This window comes from Gouania willdenowi, chromosome 7 (assembly GCF_900634775.1).
Source record: "Gouania willdenowi chromosome 7, fGouWil2.1, whole genome shotgun sequence".
Taxonomy (NCBI): domain Eukaryota; kingdom Metazoa; phylum Chordata; class Actinopteri; order Blenniiformes; family Gobiesocidae; genus Gouania; species Gouania willdenowi.
This window is the reverse complement of record NC_041050.1, coordinates 1,190,676-1,207,763: the sequence shown is the minus strand read 5'-3', so window position 1 is coordinate 1,207,763 and position 17,088 is coordinate 1,190,676. Positions and strand designations below refer to the sequence as shown.

Below are 17,088 nucleotides of genomic sequence, written 5' to 3'. Positions count from 1 at the left end.
CAATAGGTTTTTGAAATCATCATTTTTATTATTATTATTTTATCTAATACCCCCTTTTATAGGCCTGTACAGTATGGGTCTTTAGACCTGAATCCTTCTGTTTGTGGGGAATCTGCTACGATATCCAAACCCTGATGATTTGAGTCGTGGTTCTTTCCAGTGAGACCCCTACCTGGGTCCTATCACATGATGTATTATTTTTAATCCTGACTGTGTCCAGAGTCACATCCAATAACTGATCCTTTGAGTTTTGAGGGATTTCCATTCATTTAATTTCCAGGGAGAGAAGAAGATTCAGTCCAAAGACTCAACTCTTTAACACAGATGATTCATTAATCTTGATTCGCTGCAGCAGGTCGTTCCCCTCACACGCTACAGTTAGTCTGTACTTAAATCTGTGCATTTATTAGATTTTTTCCATTTCCTGCAGGTTTCTTCCTCACATTTCACTAATCTCACCTCACTTTGATTCAGTTGTTGGTTCAAAGCTCAGGAATCATAGGAATGCTTCTTTAATATGTGTTTGAGCTCATACGTGCTGCTGGTTTACTGCTCAGGAAAAGAAAGACTTTCATTCTCCTACAAAAACTCCTGTTAATGCACAGATACACACTTTAAATTCATATACAACAATTATTAATGTTTAAATAATGAAGACAATAAACATGAACCATCAGGTCAGTAGTTCCTCATCCTCAATGTATTTGGCAATTGAAAATTACCAAATACATTGTTATCGTAGGAGTTATTATTATTATTATTATTATTATTCCTCCACACGGCTGATCATATGTGCATTTAGACTTTAAACTGAGACATCTTTAGCTTTCAGGTGTAGATTAATGCTGAACTATATGTGGAAATACTTTCATTATCTTCTTATCAACACCGTTAATCAAAGTTATTTTAGGAACTTGTAACTGGAGGCCAGTAGTTGATAATATTGATGAATATATGGTGATTGATGTGTTGGTAGCTCTGAGGTCAAAGAATGACAGGTTTGTTATGCAGACTTTATTAAACCACGTAAAGTGTTTTTAGAACGTTGGAACGCTGCACAGCGTTTGATAATTACATCTTAAATGAAACACTTCTTTAAACAGTTCACGTCACTTTGGAGAAACTTCATGAGAACAAGAGATGGAAATAATGATAATGTTTGGATTTCTTTTTTTAGGTTTTTTATGGACCATTTCACACCAATATTAGTGAACCTGAGCACACACACACACACACACACTGATTCTAATGTCATTAGGTGAGTCAGCGTGTTCTTCAGGGAGTGATTCAGAGACATAACAGAGAGGCTGAAAGGTTCTGGTTCTCCTCTGTTCTCCATCAGAGGGGTGTGTGTGTGTGTGCGTGTAGCATCTGGGCCTTGTTATGATGAAGGGATCACACTGATAGAAGGTGGATGTGGAGGCTGTGGTTGATCTGAGATGTTCCTCAGGTCACTGCAGCGCTAACGGCGTTTCATTAGTTCCTGTTTGGTCCCAGTTGTGTCTGATTAGCCGTCAGGTCACATGCTCTTTAAATGTAACCCTTTAAGTCACAATATTACCACAGGAGACTTTCTGAATAAAATGGATCTTTACTTTTTTTGTGCGTTTTAATACAATTGTGTTTGTTTAGATTTTTGGAGGGAAAATGGTTTGAAAACAAGAACAATTACATTTACTGTATTTCATCTGCCTTTTGATCTGAATCACTCACTAAACCACCTGTATCAAACTCAAGGCCCGGGGGCCATATCTGGCCCTTTGGAGCATCAAATTTTGCCCGTAGGAGAAAGTTAAAATGACAGAGAAAACATTAAGCCTTGTGGAAATGAAACGTAACAATATTTGCAGGTGCTCATATCACATGATTGCAGTCAAGTTTAATGTTAAACTGTTTTTACAAAATCCTTCAATTTTCCTCAAATTACAACATATTTCCCTTAATGAAATAGAAATGGGTCACAAAGTTAGGAAATGTAACAGACTTTTTTGTCTCTTTTCTGTTCTTTTCCTTGTTTTACTGCTTTTTCCTGACTGAACTAATCCATCCTCTCATGTTTTTCTTTCCTCTCTGTGTTTCTGCAGCTTTTCCACGTCGCCTACGTTCTGATCAAGTTCGCCAACTCTCCCCGTCCTGACCTCTGGGTTCTGGAGCGCTCCGTGGACTTTGGATCCACCTACCAGCCCTGGCAGTACTTTGCCTGTGGGTCACACTGCTCACACACTTACAGATGCGTGCGTGCGTGCGTGTGTGTGTGTGTGTGTGCGCGCATAGGATTCCAGCAGCATCACCTCATGCTGTCCTGACTTCCCTCAGGTCGTCTCTCACTCTTTGATTCGTCCTCTAATCTCAGCGTCCTCCACTGAATGAAGGCGGGGCATTACCTGATAAAGCTGGCTCCTGATTGGCTGCTGCAGCTGTCAGTTTATGGTGCTGCAGGGAGAATTCCTGGCATATTTCCCAGCAGGTTGAAGCTTGAAGTCCCCCCTGATGAGAAGTAGAGCATTGGTTTGGATTAGTGTTGGTTAATTTATTTAGTGCCAAAATAATCCATGTACCGTTTGTTCTTTGGTTATTCTGTTTTAAAACCAAATCAAAATAACAAATAAACAATGTGGTTATTTTGTTTTACTGACTTAAAACCAAAACAGAAATACTGAAAAATCAGAAACCAGATAATAATAATAGGATGAGAGCTTCATGTTTTACTTTCACCACAGAGGAAACACTGTGTTGTGACTTTTACTCCTGGACAAAAAAGGATCAATGCATTTTTATTTTTATTTATTTATTTTTTTCTACTTGTCTGCACATGCTGTCAAAGGTCAACACCACAGGAAGTGCAATCATTATGAGACATCTATGCATATTTTGTTATGGCAATAAAATACATTGATTTATTTTATTGCTTAATTGTGACCATCACCAGCCCTCCCTAAGGAAGGGTAAGAAATCTTTTATTATAGGGAGGAAATAAAAAGGGAGAGCAGTGTTACACCTAAGTGGAGGGGGAGGGGGAAGGGGAGGGGAAAGGGAGCAGGGAGGAGAGACTCAAGGTAGGAAATAGAAAAGGTGGGGAAGAATAGACTGTTTTACAGTGAGGGTGAGATGTGAGATTGTAGAATATATTGTGCTTATTATGTTGTGTAATCCAGCCAGTATGGTGACAAGTGTGAAGCTTAGCTATAATGGTGGTGGCTGTGAACAGGGGGAATGAGTGAATGGTAGTACCTAAAGCAGGTATTTGGGATTAACGCGTCTAAGGTTAAGCCCAGAATGAGTTTTATCCCACATCCCAAGGCGTGCCAGTGCATCGTATACCAGTATATGTGCAAAAAAAAAAACGCTACTGCAAGCCCAGGAACTGCTCTGGGCCCGCAGATGCAGCCAGGCCAGCAGATAGAGCGGAGGCCAAGGAGCCCCAGGCAACCCCCCAGATGCCCCCAAGATCCCAGGCCGAGAGGCAGCCACCGCCCCCCACACACACATCCGAGGAAGCCCCAAGCAGCCGAGCACCCAGCACATCCCCCCACCGACCCCAACCCCAAGGCCCCCCGCCAGCATCCAGCCCCCCCCACCCACCCACCCACACCCAAGCACCCAACCCCCCGAGGGAAGGGCCCAGAGAGCCCCCCGCCCGAGACCCTAGCAGAGGAGCCAAGGCCCCCGCCCAGCAGACGGCCAGAGCCCCGCGGAACGGGCAGCCGGCGGGCCCAGGCCAGAAGGACCCGGAACGGAAGCAGCACCGAGAGCAGCGTCCCCAGGGACGACAACCACGCCCATAGTCGCTGAGGGCACCAAGGGGATGCTGCAAGCCGCACCGCCAGCCCCCAGGCGCACCAACCAGGCACCCCAGAGCGCGCCAGATCACCTTTCCTTGATGCCGCCCGCGCGATACGCCCCCCCCCACCAAAGGGCCCAGCCACACCGCAGAGCCCGGCTCACAGGGCGCCGCCCAAGCCGGGGCCGCACCCGCAGGTATGGCAGGGCGCGGCCCATACCACCCGCCCCACCAGGACCGGCCCAGCCAGCCGGCCAGATCCGCCGGACCCAAAGGGCACCACCGCAGGACAGGGAACCCCCAAGGGCGAGCCACCGGGCCAGACCACCGTGGGGGGCACCCCCCAACCCCCCAGCCCACGAACAGGCCACAACCCAGCAAGACCGCGCAGCCCCAGATGGCACAAAGACAGCTGCCCAGGTCCCACCCCCTACCGGCGCAGGCCACGGGGCAATGCCCCCCCCCGGCGCAAGAGTGACCGGCGGCCGCCACCACAGGAGAGAGGGACCCCAATGGCACACAACCGATGCGGAGCAGCAGCCCCCAGCCAAAGGCGCAGAACCCACCCAACCGCCAGCCCGGGCCAAGGCGCCCAGACCGGCCGGCGGAGCAACCCACCGCACCACCCCGCCACCCAACAACCCAGGACGCAAGTGCCGCCCCCAAGAGCAGCCGCCCCCAGCGCCACCCCCATCCCGGACCCCCCCGTCCCGAAGCCACGAACCCCACCACCCCAGGCCCCCAGATGAGTCAACTCCCGAGCCACCCACCCAGTGCAGCAATGCCCGCCCCCCAAGGGAAGGCCACAGCCCCCCCACCAGCACCAGCTGGACAAAAAAGGATCAATGCATAAGTCACATTACTGATGAACTGGTGAAATGAAGTGTTATTAATACAAAAATAATTAAAAACAAAAATGGATATTACGTGAAACATTCACATGACTTGTGTTTAAAGAAACCAGAGGTGGTGTAATGAATCTACTGGTGCTTCTCGTTTCTTGTGATCAAATTCTGTGTGAATTGACGGCTGCCGTTAGTGGCTTTAGCGGTATTATAACGTGCACAATAAATATATTTACTGCCTTCAAAAAAACTAATTGTTTTTGCAAAAGTGTCAAATGGTAGAGGTTCTAACATCTGTTGTTCCTCACAGCCCATAGTCAGTCACCAGTTTATCTGAATACTATTTGGACCATAACACCATAAAACAAAACATAAACGTGAGCAGCTTTTTACTAAAACATCCACAGACTGAATGAAAACATGAGCAGAAAACTGCTGAAATAAATACTAGACACGAACGGTTCATAATTCTAGTGACATCACTAGAATTATGAACCGCCCCCTCCAGGAAGTACTATGTTTTGGGGTTCTTAGAACAAATGGAGATGAGTGAAAAATGCATGATATGTGACATTTAAATCAGTAAAACAAAATAACCACACTAATTGTTATTTTGATTTAGTTTTAAAACAGAATAACCAAAGAACGAAGGGTACACGGATTTAAAAATAACACTTTTGATACTTTATATTCATCAACATATGAATATGTTTCAGAAAGAACTAATGAAGGAAATGGTTTTAAAAATAAATGTAAACTAAAGCTGGTGAATTATTGTCAGTCTGAAGTGTTCCAGTAGAACACATTGATTCACCAGGTAAATCACTGACACATTTAGACTCTGATTGGCTTTCACGCGTCATGCTAAACATTCAGTGGAGTTCCCATCTTCCCTTTGACTTTATATGTAATCTGGCCACGTCTGGTGTGAACGCAGGATAAGAGCGTCATGTATTGTGCAGCGCTTTAATGCAGTGTAAACAGACAGATGTGATGAACTACTGGGAGCGTTCCCAGTGTTCCCAGTGTTCGCCTCATCCTCCTGTCAAACCCTGTAGAAAAGATGGACTGGTTTCCCACAATGCCGAGCTGCAGTGTTCACCTATACTGTATATAATGTTCTGTGTTTTAGAGGAAGTGAATACTTTTGTTGTTAGATTGTAATCATGGAGTGTGTATTTATGTTTAGATACTTTTACGTACACTAACAGAAGAATAGTGTAGAATCTACAGGAGATATTAAAGACAAATCCTCTGTGTCCTCCTCGTGCTGTGAGAGTTGATGAGTTCAGGTGATCATCACACACACACACACATCTACTAACCATCTGTGTGTGTGTGTGTAGCCTCCAAAAGAGACTGTATCGAGCGATTTGGACAACAGACTATTGAGAGAATCACCAACGACAACGACATCATCTGCACCACTGAGTATTCACGCATCGTTCCTCTGGAGAACGGAGAGGTGAGGAACATTCTGTCACTTTACAGAAGAACATTTATTAGTCACGTACATGTGGTCGGTGCTCCTCCCACCCTGATAGATGCTTTTTAATTCATGAACCAAGTCCTTTCTGACACCCTGGACTCCTCCTGACCAACCAATGTGTACGTTCTCCTCAGATCGTGGTTTCTCTGGTCAACGGTCGTCCTGGAGCGTTGAACTTCTCCTACTCTCCCGTCCTCAGGGACTTCACCAAGGCCACCAACATCAGGCTGCGCTTCCTACGCACCAACACGCTGCTGGGTCACCTGATGGGGAAAGCTCTGAGAGACCCCACCGTCACACGCAGGGTGAGAACTTTAAGGGTGGGGGAGTGGTTTTGTTCTTATCCTACCTGGAAATGACTTCATTGCAGCTGTTCTAAGGAGCTTGAATGGATGATAACCTACTGTGTCAATAATATGGCCTTCAAAATAAAAGCACAGGGTATTTTTCTCTTAGAATAGAATAACAGTTGTTTGGGACATTGCTTGAGTGATCTGCACTTTAAATGTGTAGTTGATGGTGATGTACATATACACATTTTGTTGTTGGATGCTTTTCAAAACATAATTAAAATAAGAATAGAATAGACCTTTATTGATCCCCACAGGAGAAATGTACACGTGGCAGCAACACAATAGAATAGCAGACAGTAAGACAAAAATAAATACTAACATATGATAATAGTGCAAATACATGACTGTGGGGCATAAATTAGAAAAAGATGAAAATAAATTAAAATTTAAAACAAAACAACAACGGCGTAAAAAACACAACAAATGACAAATGAAGGAATATGGTTGGGGGGAGGGGCATATCAGTGTTATTAGAGTTATTGAGTTAAACAGTGGTGTTAAATGAAATGTGAGTGTGCTGAGTACCTAACGTGTGTGTGTGTGTGTGTGTGTGTTTACACAGTATTACTACAGCATCAAAGACATCAGCATTGGAGGACGATGTGTGTGTAACGGACACGCAGAGGCCTGCAACGCACAGGACCCCATCGACCCCTACAAGTGAGACACACACACACACACACACACACACACACACACACACACAGCTCTGAGGATCAAACTCACAATCCCACTCATGTATTGATCCGTTCAGATTTTAGTTGAAGCCATATTTAAATGGTTGCTCTAAAAACCAGGAAAAGTTAAAGATGTGGATGTAATCCTCTTTAGTTTAATAATTAGTTTAAAATCATCTGTGACCACAGGGGGCGACAGTTCCAACTCTGGATTGGTAGTAGACAATGAAGCAGAGAAGAATAGCTCTCCTAATAGACCTTTACTCTCCCTTAAACAGTGCTCTGACACGCTCTGGTAGCTAAAGTTAGAGAGTAAATCATGGAACGTTGAAGGACTCGGAAACTCTGACTTTGAAGGTGGAGGTGAAGGACTTTCCTCCGTCCTTGAGTTGAGTAAAAAACAAAACAACTGATTTATCCTCAGACAAACACACTTTACTTCCTCTTCTTTATTTATTTAGTCTTTATTGTTGTTCCAATAAACACAAGATGGAGCTTGTTTCACTACTTTTAACAAACGGAGATAAATAATAAATGCAGCTGTGACAGGTGGAAGTGTGCAGCGTGTGTGTGTGTGTGTGTGTGTGTGTGTGTGTGTGTGTGTGTGTGTGTGTGTGTGTGTGTGTGTGTGTGTGTGTGTGTGTGTGTGTGTGTGTGTGTGTGTGTGTGTGTGTGTGTGTGTGTGTGCCTGCAGGCCTGCAGGCTATGGATCCTACAATAAGGTGTTATTACTGCTTATCCAACACACACACACACACGCTGTGTTTGATTGTGAGACTGTTTTCACACACTGTCCCTCTGTTTTTAGCGCACACACACACACACACACACACATTAACCCAGAGGCTAGTTTAAGGTGAGGTTATAGAAGTTTGATTTGTGAGGAAATGAGAGATTAGAGAGGAAGTGAAGAGCGACACACACTCAGACGCTGAAAACAACTGCTCTGAGCGTGTCAGGACTTTGTTACGTCGTGTTTTTGTACTTGACCAACAAAGTAAGACACGTAAGTAAAAAAATCACAGAGAAAACATGAATCATTGTGTAAATGACCGACTAATTCAGTTGTAGATTAAACTACAAAATAGTTCCCATGGCTCTATTTTCCTGTGCTTATGTCATTTCTATTCACAAATGGTTGAAAGAAATCCAAATTTTTGAGAAATTCTATAATTTTGCTGAAATTTTTCTACAAAATTTCCCCTCATCAAACAGAAATTGGTCATAAAACCAAGGAAATTTAAAGTAAAGATCCTGCACAGACTCATGTTGTTGGGAACTCACACACTTTACACACCATTTATCAAAGGAAGTGTAAACTAAGGGCACATTAATATTTAAATTATTTATTTTCCCGCTTAAGTCTGTGGTTTCACACCCCTGAACTATTAGTTAAACATACAGTTGGTCACAATGTATTTACACACACACACTTTTTAGGGGTAAAATTAGATGAAATGTGCGATCTGAGTCAGATTTAATGAAGATCAATCAATTAAGAACCAAGATGTGGGTTTTTGAAATTTCACCAATGATGAGAAATAAGGATTTTTTCAGTTTTCAAACTGCTCTAGAATCAGTATATTGATCTGGATCCCCTCCAAAAACGTATTTAATCTAGGATGAGATTTGGTTTAAGATTTGTCCAAATTCGTGAAGTACTTTTGACATAAACCTGTGAACAGACAAACAAATAAATAAACACCCGTGAAAATATGAGCTTCTTGGCACAGGTACAAAGAAAGAAAGAAATGAGAGATGGAAATGAAAGACAAATGACAGGAAAAAATGGGGAAAAATAGAAGAAATTGTAGAAATGAGTTGAATAAATAGAGAAGAAAAGAAAAACAATAAAGGCTCTACAGCAGGATGTCAAACTCATTTTAGTTCAAGGGCCAAATATGGACGAGTTTGATCACAACTGGGCCCCGGGACAACATTTGCACTTCCAGTTATAAATTATACATAAAGTATGGAAGGCATCAACAATATCTAAGCAATAAGTAACAGATACCAAATGTCCAAATATTTTTTGACCAAATTGTTTTTGGTCAAAGTTTTGTGGAATAATTTGAGAAGAATTGCAGGATTTTGGGAAACATTTGAAAACTGAATTATTTGGTCATTTACACAACGATTCATGTATTCTCTGTCATTTGCACTTTTTCCTGCGGGCCGAATTGGGTGCTCTGAAGGGCAATATTTGGTCCCCGGGCCTCGGGTTTGACACGTGCTCTACAGAATGAATGGGCTCAGATTCCCACAGATAAACTCCAACATGTGAGAAACTCTCCTCATTTAATTAGAGGATTAACAAACCTGTCGTTCCACTTCCTGTTGGTGACGCTCATTTGTCCCCATACTTTTATCTTAATAATATATCTGTAAACATGTCTTATTTTCTACTAATGCTTTGGGACCATGTGGGACGTTATAAATCCTCTAAGATAACAGGTCCTCACAGGGAGCTCATAAAACCTTCAACAGCCAAACTAAGTGAGCTAATTGAAGCTCTTTAGACACACACACACACACACACACACACACACACACAGCTGCAGCTAACAATCCGTCACATTCCTGCGGTGCACAGACGACTGTTTGTGAGCCTGACAATCCACACATTCTTTAGCAGGAAAACACAGAATATCAGTGTGAAGTGATCTCAGCCTCAGGTGTTTGAAACGTTTGAAATATAAGACGCTTTTTAACATCTTATCACATTCACAAACATCTTTATATATGATTCTATAACAACTCTGGATCTACAGTCGGGTCATCAAGTAATACTACTAAAATTAATGCTAATGATAGAGTATTATTTGTTAATAATTTCAAATATGGTTGAAAATTAGAATAAAAAAGAAACTGTAAAGAAATGCACAATTGTCAGATCCAAACTCTTTATTTATAGAAAAGTTTGTTAGGTAAAAAAACTTTTCAGAAAATTTAATTTTAATTTTATCGTTTTCTGCAGTTTTTTCATCAGCTTTTAAGCCGTACTTCAAACCATTGAACTTTTCAAGCTTTTCCAGATTTTCTGTTTTTTAGTTTTTTAAAATACGATGAGGTTTTTCAGGTTTTAGAGTGAGAAGTTTGTGAAACGTCCCAAATTTACACTAAGCTTAGAGAAAATTGTCATATCTTAAAGAATTTTAAGACCGGAGCCACAGTTTTCACAAAAGTTGTAAAAAAAATTTGTGTCGTCACTTACATTAGCTTGATTTCAATACAAAATGATGTAGTTTGTGTTGTTTTTTTAAAATAATTATAATAATTAATTTTTTCTTTCTTAATTTTAGTGGTTTTTGAAACATTTAGTTCTTTCCTCATAAACTTTTACTTTTAGACTCATCTCAATCTTATTCATCTTATTTCTCTCTTCCTTTTGTTTTGATGTTTTGACATCACACATGACATCACACATGACATCACACATGACATCACACATGTTCTGTAGAGAATTTTGTCAGAATTCATGGTGACTTTTAGAAGCTTGGATCCTGTGGTTTAGCTATGGTTCTATTCTCCTGCTCCTAAACGACTCCTTCAGTGAGAATAAAACCCAACCTGTCATGTTTTATTTCCCTGGTAAAGCCTGATTTATGATGGAGGTCCTCTCCCCTCTCTCTCTCTCTCTCTCTTACACACACACACACACACAGGCACACACACACACACACACACACACACACACAGACACACACACACACAGACACACAGGCACACACACACACACACACACACAGACACACAGGCACACACACAGACACAGACACACACACACAGACACACAGGCACACACACACACACACAGACACACAGACACACACACACACACAGACACACACACAGACACACAGGCACACACACAGACACACACACACACACACACACACACAGACACACACACACACACACACACAGACACACACACAGACAGACACACACACACACACACAGACAGCTGAGATAACCACGGTGCAGATGAGCAGCTGCTGACAGCGTAATATTCTGTTTGTTTGTTTTCTTATTAGTTTGTGTTGAACGTTCATTCAGTCTAACATTAACCAGCTCATATTCATCAGCTGTAGCTACTTTAGTTATTCATTCATTCATTCATTCATTTATTACTTTTTTACCTAAATTATTATTTTTTTTATTAATACTAATATTTTTTTGCTTAGCTTTTTTATAACTATATATGTGTTTATATATTTCAAGTTATCTATTTTTTTATTAATTTTATTTATTTAAGAAAAATAATTAGCTTTAAAATGTGTTAAATATATTTGTTTGTATATTTTATATATTTTTAATTTAATTAATTAATTCTTTTAATTCATTTAATTGTTTACCATAGATTTGTTTGTATATTTTAAGGTATGTTTTTATTCATATACAATATGCAGTGGTTTAAAAATCAAAGTAAAAAAATAAATATTCTTCAGTTCAGAAAATTGTTCAAAATCTAAAATGTATTTATAGATGTTTATCAACATTTGTTTACAGTGGAATTGCATTTGAAAATAAAGATGTAGAGATAAAAAAAACAAAAGGAAAACGTGCACAAATAAAGATTATAACCATATGACCACCTGCTCTTTAAACGCAGCTGTTTATAATCCAAACCTAGACAGTATTTGACTTGAGCATAATAAGTTTTATTCCCTAATGCTGACGTGACAGACTAAAGTATGTTGGAGACGCTCCGTGTGCTCCATAAACACGTCAGTCACGCTGACTTTGCCAAAATACCTCAACAACTAAATCAGTTTAAAAGGAAAAAACACGTTATTTGGAAAGACTTTGAGTTTATTATGAAGGTTAATCAGGGGTGTTTAAACTCATCCTGTGAACAATTTAAACTCTGATTATCTTTGTGATGTGTGAGCGGACAGCTTTACATGGTTCTTTTCCACACGCGCACACACACACACACACACACACACACACACACACACACACACTGGATCATCGTCTGCACTAGAAACATTCTGTGTTAACATTTATTAATATAAATAGTTTTGTGATTGTGGAAAATCAGTGGAAATAATATAATTTACTTCCTTAATCCAAAATGCCAATTTTGTTATTATAATAATCATTTAGTTTTTTTTGTTTAGTAACACTTAACTTGAAGTTTTATACATAAGGCTGACATTATCTGTCATTAGCATTATTAAGGTGTGATGAAGGCTTAAGTGTTTACTAAATGATGACACCTTTAGAGCTATGTTGGCATTGTTTGGGTTGGGTAGAGGGATCTAGTGGTGTTCAGGTAACAAATGACACCTTATTAATGCTAATGACAGGTGTTCATGTCATAATAATGACAGCGTAATGTCAGCCTTTATGTATAGAACTTTAGTTTTTAATTAAATGAAGCTTAAATTACAATATGACTGGGTAAAAGATGAGTTAGGAGGGAATATTCAAACGCACCCACAGGCTCGATGACTCGGCTTCTTCTAGTCCTTTGTTTCCTTCCTCCCTGAGCAGACTCTACTGCAGTAACAGCGCCCCCAACCAGCAGCTCATGTAACTGCATCTATTTTCTGAGCAGGTTTGAAAAACACAAACTGAACCAGATCAAACTGATAATAGATCAGCTTCTCCTAAATATAAATAAAAAATGATAAACAAGTAGATTATATGTAGCCGACAACAAACATTAGGTCCTTCATTACTTCTCATTTCTTTGAATAAAGGCTCACAGCTGCAGAGACATCCACAGACTGTAAAAGGATGATTTCCTCCTCTTTGTGCTGTTTATTTCCCATGACTCGTTGGTTTGTGTCTTTTCTCTGTGACTGAGAGACTTTCTGAGGGTCCCGCTGAGTCGGGGCCACACTCAGCATGCAGCAGGTTTACACACTAATCCGATTAGGAGCCGAGGTGAAGCAGTCACACTGTTGATGAAGGAGGAAATTAACTCCTGCATTGTTGTGCTGGGGGGTCCGTATCCACTTCATCTGCTCAACTCAGCTCTTTTGTGTGTGTCCCTCCCACTGGGACCAGGAATGTGACCTTAGAAGAAAGAGTTCACGTCATGTTTAATCAAAAAACACCAAAACACTGTGAAAACCAGACTTATTGTTATCATTGTTGGGTTTGTTTCTAGAATAATCTGAGTAAACAGCTCATGTTTTTACAGATTACTGTGTGACTGTCAGCACAACACCTGCGGTTTGTCATGTGACCACTGCTGCCCCGGGTACAACCAGTTACCATGGAAACCAGCCACCACTTACAGCGCCAACGAGTGTGAACGTGAGTACGGCCCCAATGTGACCACCACACACTACACACCCACATGGTAGGTCCTAGAGGACACGCTAGTGCGTCCCCCAGCAGGGGGCACCAGAGGACATGTCAGTGCGCCCCCCAGCAGGGGGCAACAGAGGACATGTCAGTGCGCCCCCCAGCAGGGGGCAACATAGGACACACTAGTGCGCCCCCCACCAGGGGGCAACAGAGGACATGTCAGTGCGCCCCCCAGCAAGGGGCAACATAGGACATGTCAGTGCGCCCCCCACCAGGGGGCAACATAGGACATGTCAGTGCGCCCCCCACCAGGGGGCACCAGAGGACATGTCAGTGCGCCCCCCACCAGGGGGCACCAGAGGACATGTCAGTGCGCCCCCCACCAGGGGGCAGTAACGCCTCGACTCCATCGCGTATCAACGTTACATATTATTATCTCTAGCTCTACTAAGTACTCAACTTAGGTTTACTAGTGCACAAATACACTTAACTAGTGAAGTAAAAAGTTTTATTAGCGCTACTATTTAGCATTATATGCTAATACGGGGGCAGAGAAAATAAAATTCAATGTTTTTTATTAGTGTGAGCCATTTGATAAAAGCAGAGACTTGTTGGTTCCTGAGCATCTAGAGAACTCTGAGTTCTATCAGAGCAGAGGACAAGCAGCGCTGACTCAGCGATAAGAATAGAAACTAACTGTGAAGTGGAAACGTTGTCTGTCTCGACCCACAGCTCTTTGTTCTATCAGCTTTACACACAGATTAATCCAGGATATAATGATCTAGATTGGTAACATGGGGCCTAGATGTATAAGAGATGTTTGTTTGTTTGTTGACAGCGTGTAACTGCCACCGTCACTCCTTCAACTGTTACTACGACCCTGAGGTGGATCAGAGGAGAGGAAGCATCGACATGCATGGACATCACAGAGGGGGCGGAGTCTGTCTCAACTGTCAGGTAGTAAACAACTTAGATATGTAAATATGCTCAGTTGTTTGTTGTTGTTTTCATACATGTTTATTGTGGTTTCAGCATCACACCACAGGAGTGAACTGTGAGCTCTGCATCCCCACCTACTACAGGTCACCTGACCACGCCATCGACTCACCACTGGCCTGCTCACGTGAGTGTCTCCATGACAACAACTCACAAAGGAAAAATTACACAACAAACAGATAAATAAACAAACAAACGGATACACAAACAAACATACAAACAGATTAACAAAGTTTTCTTTCTCATGTTTAGTTTTCTGATGTCACATCTTTGTTTGATTAGTTTGGTCTGAACTGGTCAGTCACCAGATGAAATGGTTACCAGTTGAAGTGTCTGTGACATCATTACCCATCATGCCTCTGTGCATCCTCCCACAGCCTGTGACTGTAGGTCAGAGTTCACTGACGGTACGTGTGAGGATCTGAGCGGACGCTGCTTCTGTAAACCCAACTACGGAGGAGAGAACTGTGACGTCTGCGCTGACGGATACGTTAACTTCCCCCAGTGTTACCGTGAGTGATCTGAGCCTCTTCCTGTTCCTGTTGATCAGCTGATCTCTGATCCTGACCCTCTGTGTGTTTCAGCCGTCCAAACGTTTCCCACCGACAACAACAACAACAACGGGGAGGCCAAACCAGCCGGAGAAATCATCAGTAGGTCACATGATACACTCTCAGCTGCAGATGGACAGGGTTGAGGTCAATTATAATTGTAATTGGTAATTCATTACAGTTATTGCATAATTATAATCGTAACTGAGAAAATACGTTGCTGTTGTAATCGTAATTGATTTTGTAATTAACACGGAAATTAAATAAAAACTGTCATTTAGGATTTATTTAAACACAAACGTTGGTGAACCATGTTACAGTTCTGTGTCTCACACATACTGTACGTAGTTAATAATTATTAAAATATGTTTCATATCAACTTTTCCTACTAACTGTCAATTCTCTTCAGGATCATTTTAAAATAGACATTTTTTTAAGAAAAATCTATGGATAAAGTGAGAGAAATAAGGCTCAGACGTCCTCACACTAAAAATATTAATACCAATATATTTATTGATTAGGAACGTAACAAAACTAATTAGATGATAGATAATATTTATTAGTGTATTTTACAGCTGATTTAAGACATGGGTCAAACTGACCCGTTAGCATTAGAGATGCTAACACAAAAAGAAAGCTACATTTAATAAAGATCATTTATTAAAGGCTGAGTAATTGTGATTAATTGTAATTGACTTTAGTAATTAAGGACATAATTATAATCGACTGTCAGAGGAAAACTAATAATTGTGTGTGTGTTTTTTCACAGACTGTGAGTGCAGCGCTGCAGGGACCGTGGATAACTCGTGCCGGCCCGACCCTCGCACACGAACCTGTGTTTGTAAACCAGGGTTCAGTGGAGATCACTGTGACACGTGCGCTCCAGGATTCTACGGCCTCAACTGTCAGCGTGAGTGACGGCGTGTGCGGTACACATTGACCACACCCTCACCTCTGTCATTTATCAGACCAAACTGACTCATGACTCAGCAAAACCTCCAGCAGATGAAACGCCGTTAAATGACACGGCCTCAGGCTTCAAAATAAAAGTTGTCAGACTTAACGACCTCAGGCCGTAAAACATGACATGACGTTTTATTTTGTAGTAAGTTGAAAAGTTGGTTTTTCCTTTTATTTATTTATTTTTAAATTTAAGATATATTGAATTTTATTTTATTACAATTTTATTTGACCAGTCTTCAGAAAACAAGCAACACTCAATGATGAAAGCTCATATAACCACACCCACCACATCACAACAAACTACACTATTATTGCTACACATTCATTATATTTACACAAAGTTTTATATAAGTTTATACATGCACATCAAACATATGTACATATACATATTCATGTACATGACATATACATAATGTTAATAATATACTATTTAATATTTACTACACACATTTCATCAATTACATTTTAAATACAAAATATGGTGTGACATTAGTAAGTTAAATGAAATGTTTATATATTTTAACCTAAAAATAAATAGAAAATAAAAGTTTTCAACTTTACTTTAATCTACACTGTACAGCAGTTTGATTTACACACAAACAAACAAACACGATCCACAGTAAACAACCTCCATCTTCTCACAGACGAACATCAGTGTGGTTTACTCCCTCTGTCTGTCTCTCTGCAGCCTGTCAGTGCTCCAGTCCAGGCTGCCTGGACGGGTCATGTGACCTGCTGACGGGGCACGGCGTGTGCCGAAGTGGTTTCCATGGCTACGAGTGTGATCAGTGTGCATCTGGTTACTTTAGCTACCCTCTGTGTCAACGTGAGTCTGTTTAATAACACATCGTTTACTGAGTATTCTGAATAAAAACACCATAATAAACATTCATATTCTGAGCGTCTCTCGTTTAGTTTGGTCTGGCGTGTTATGGCAAACTGTTTACGTTTAATCTGTGGGGCTTAGTAGTTTTCACTAGTGATTAATTTTTTATCTACAATTCAAATTCCACATGTTTTTACCAGTAACAACTTTATTTTAGATATCAGAAATGACTTTTTTACTAGTTAGGAAATGGTTATTAATAATTAACATTATGATTAGTAAGAATATAATTTTAGATATAAAAAACTATAATTGCAACTCATCATAATTACAGTATGGA

The 17,088-nt window shown here is 41.0% G+C and overlaps 1 protein-coding gene across 2 annotated transcripts in view; it reads left to right on the top strand.

Moving 5' to 3' along the window:
• Positions 1-17,088, top strand: part of lama5 (laminin, alpha 5) — a 97,508-nt gene that overhangs the window by 37,257 nt on the left and 43,163 nt on the right. For both annotated transcript variants that reach the window (XM_028451897.1, XM_028451896.1), the window contains exons 3-13: positions 2,085-2,202; positions 5,973-6,091; positions 6,250-6,420; positions 7,031-7,128; positions 13,303-13,418; positions 14,251-14,369; positions 14,445-14,535; positions 14,786-14,920; positions 14,993-15,061; positions 15,729-15,869; positions 16,611-16,748. In XM_028451897.1, coding sequence (XP_028307698.1) covers positions 2,085-2,202; positions 5,973-6,091; positions 6,250-6,420; positions 7,031-7,128; positions 13,303-13,418; positions 14,251-14,369; positions 14,445-14,535; positions 14,786-14,920; positions 14,993-15,061; positions 15,729-15,869; positions 16,611-16,748 — 1,315 coding nt within the window. The remainder of the gene's footprint in view (positions 1-2,084; positions 2,203-5,972; positions 6,092-6,249; positions 6,421-7,030; positions 7,129-13,302; positions 13,419-14,250; positions 14,370-14,444; positions 14,536-14,785; positions 14,921-14,992; positions 15,062-15,728; positions 15,870-16,610; positions 16,749-17,088) is intronic.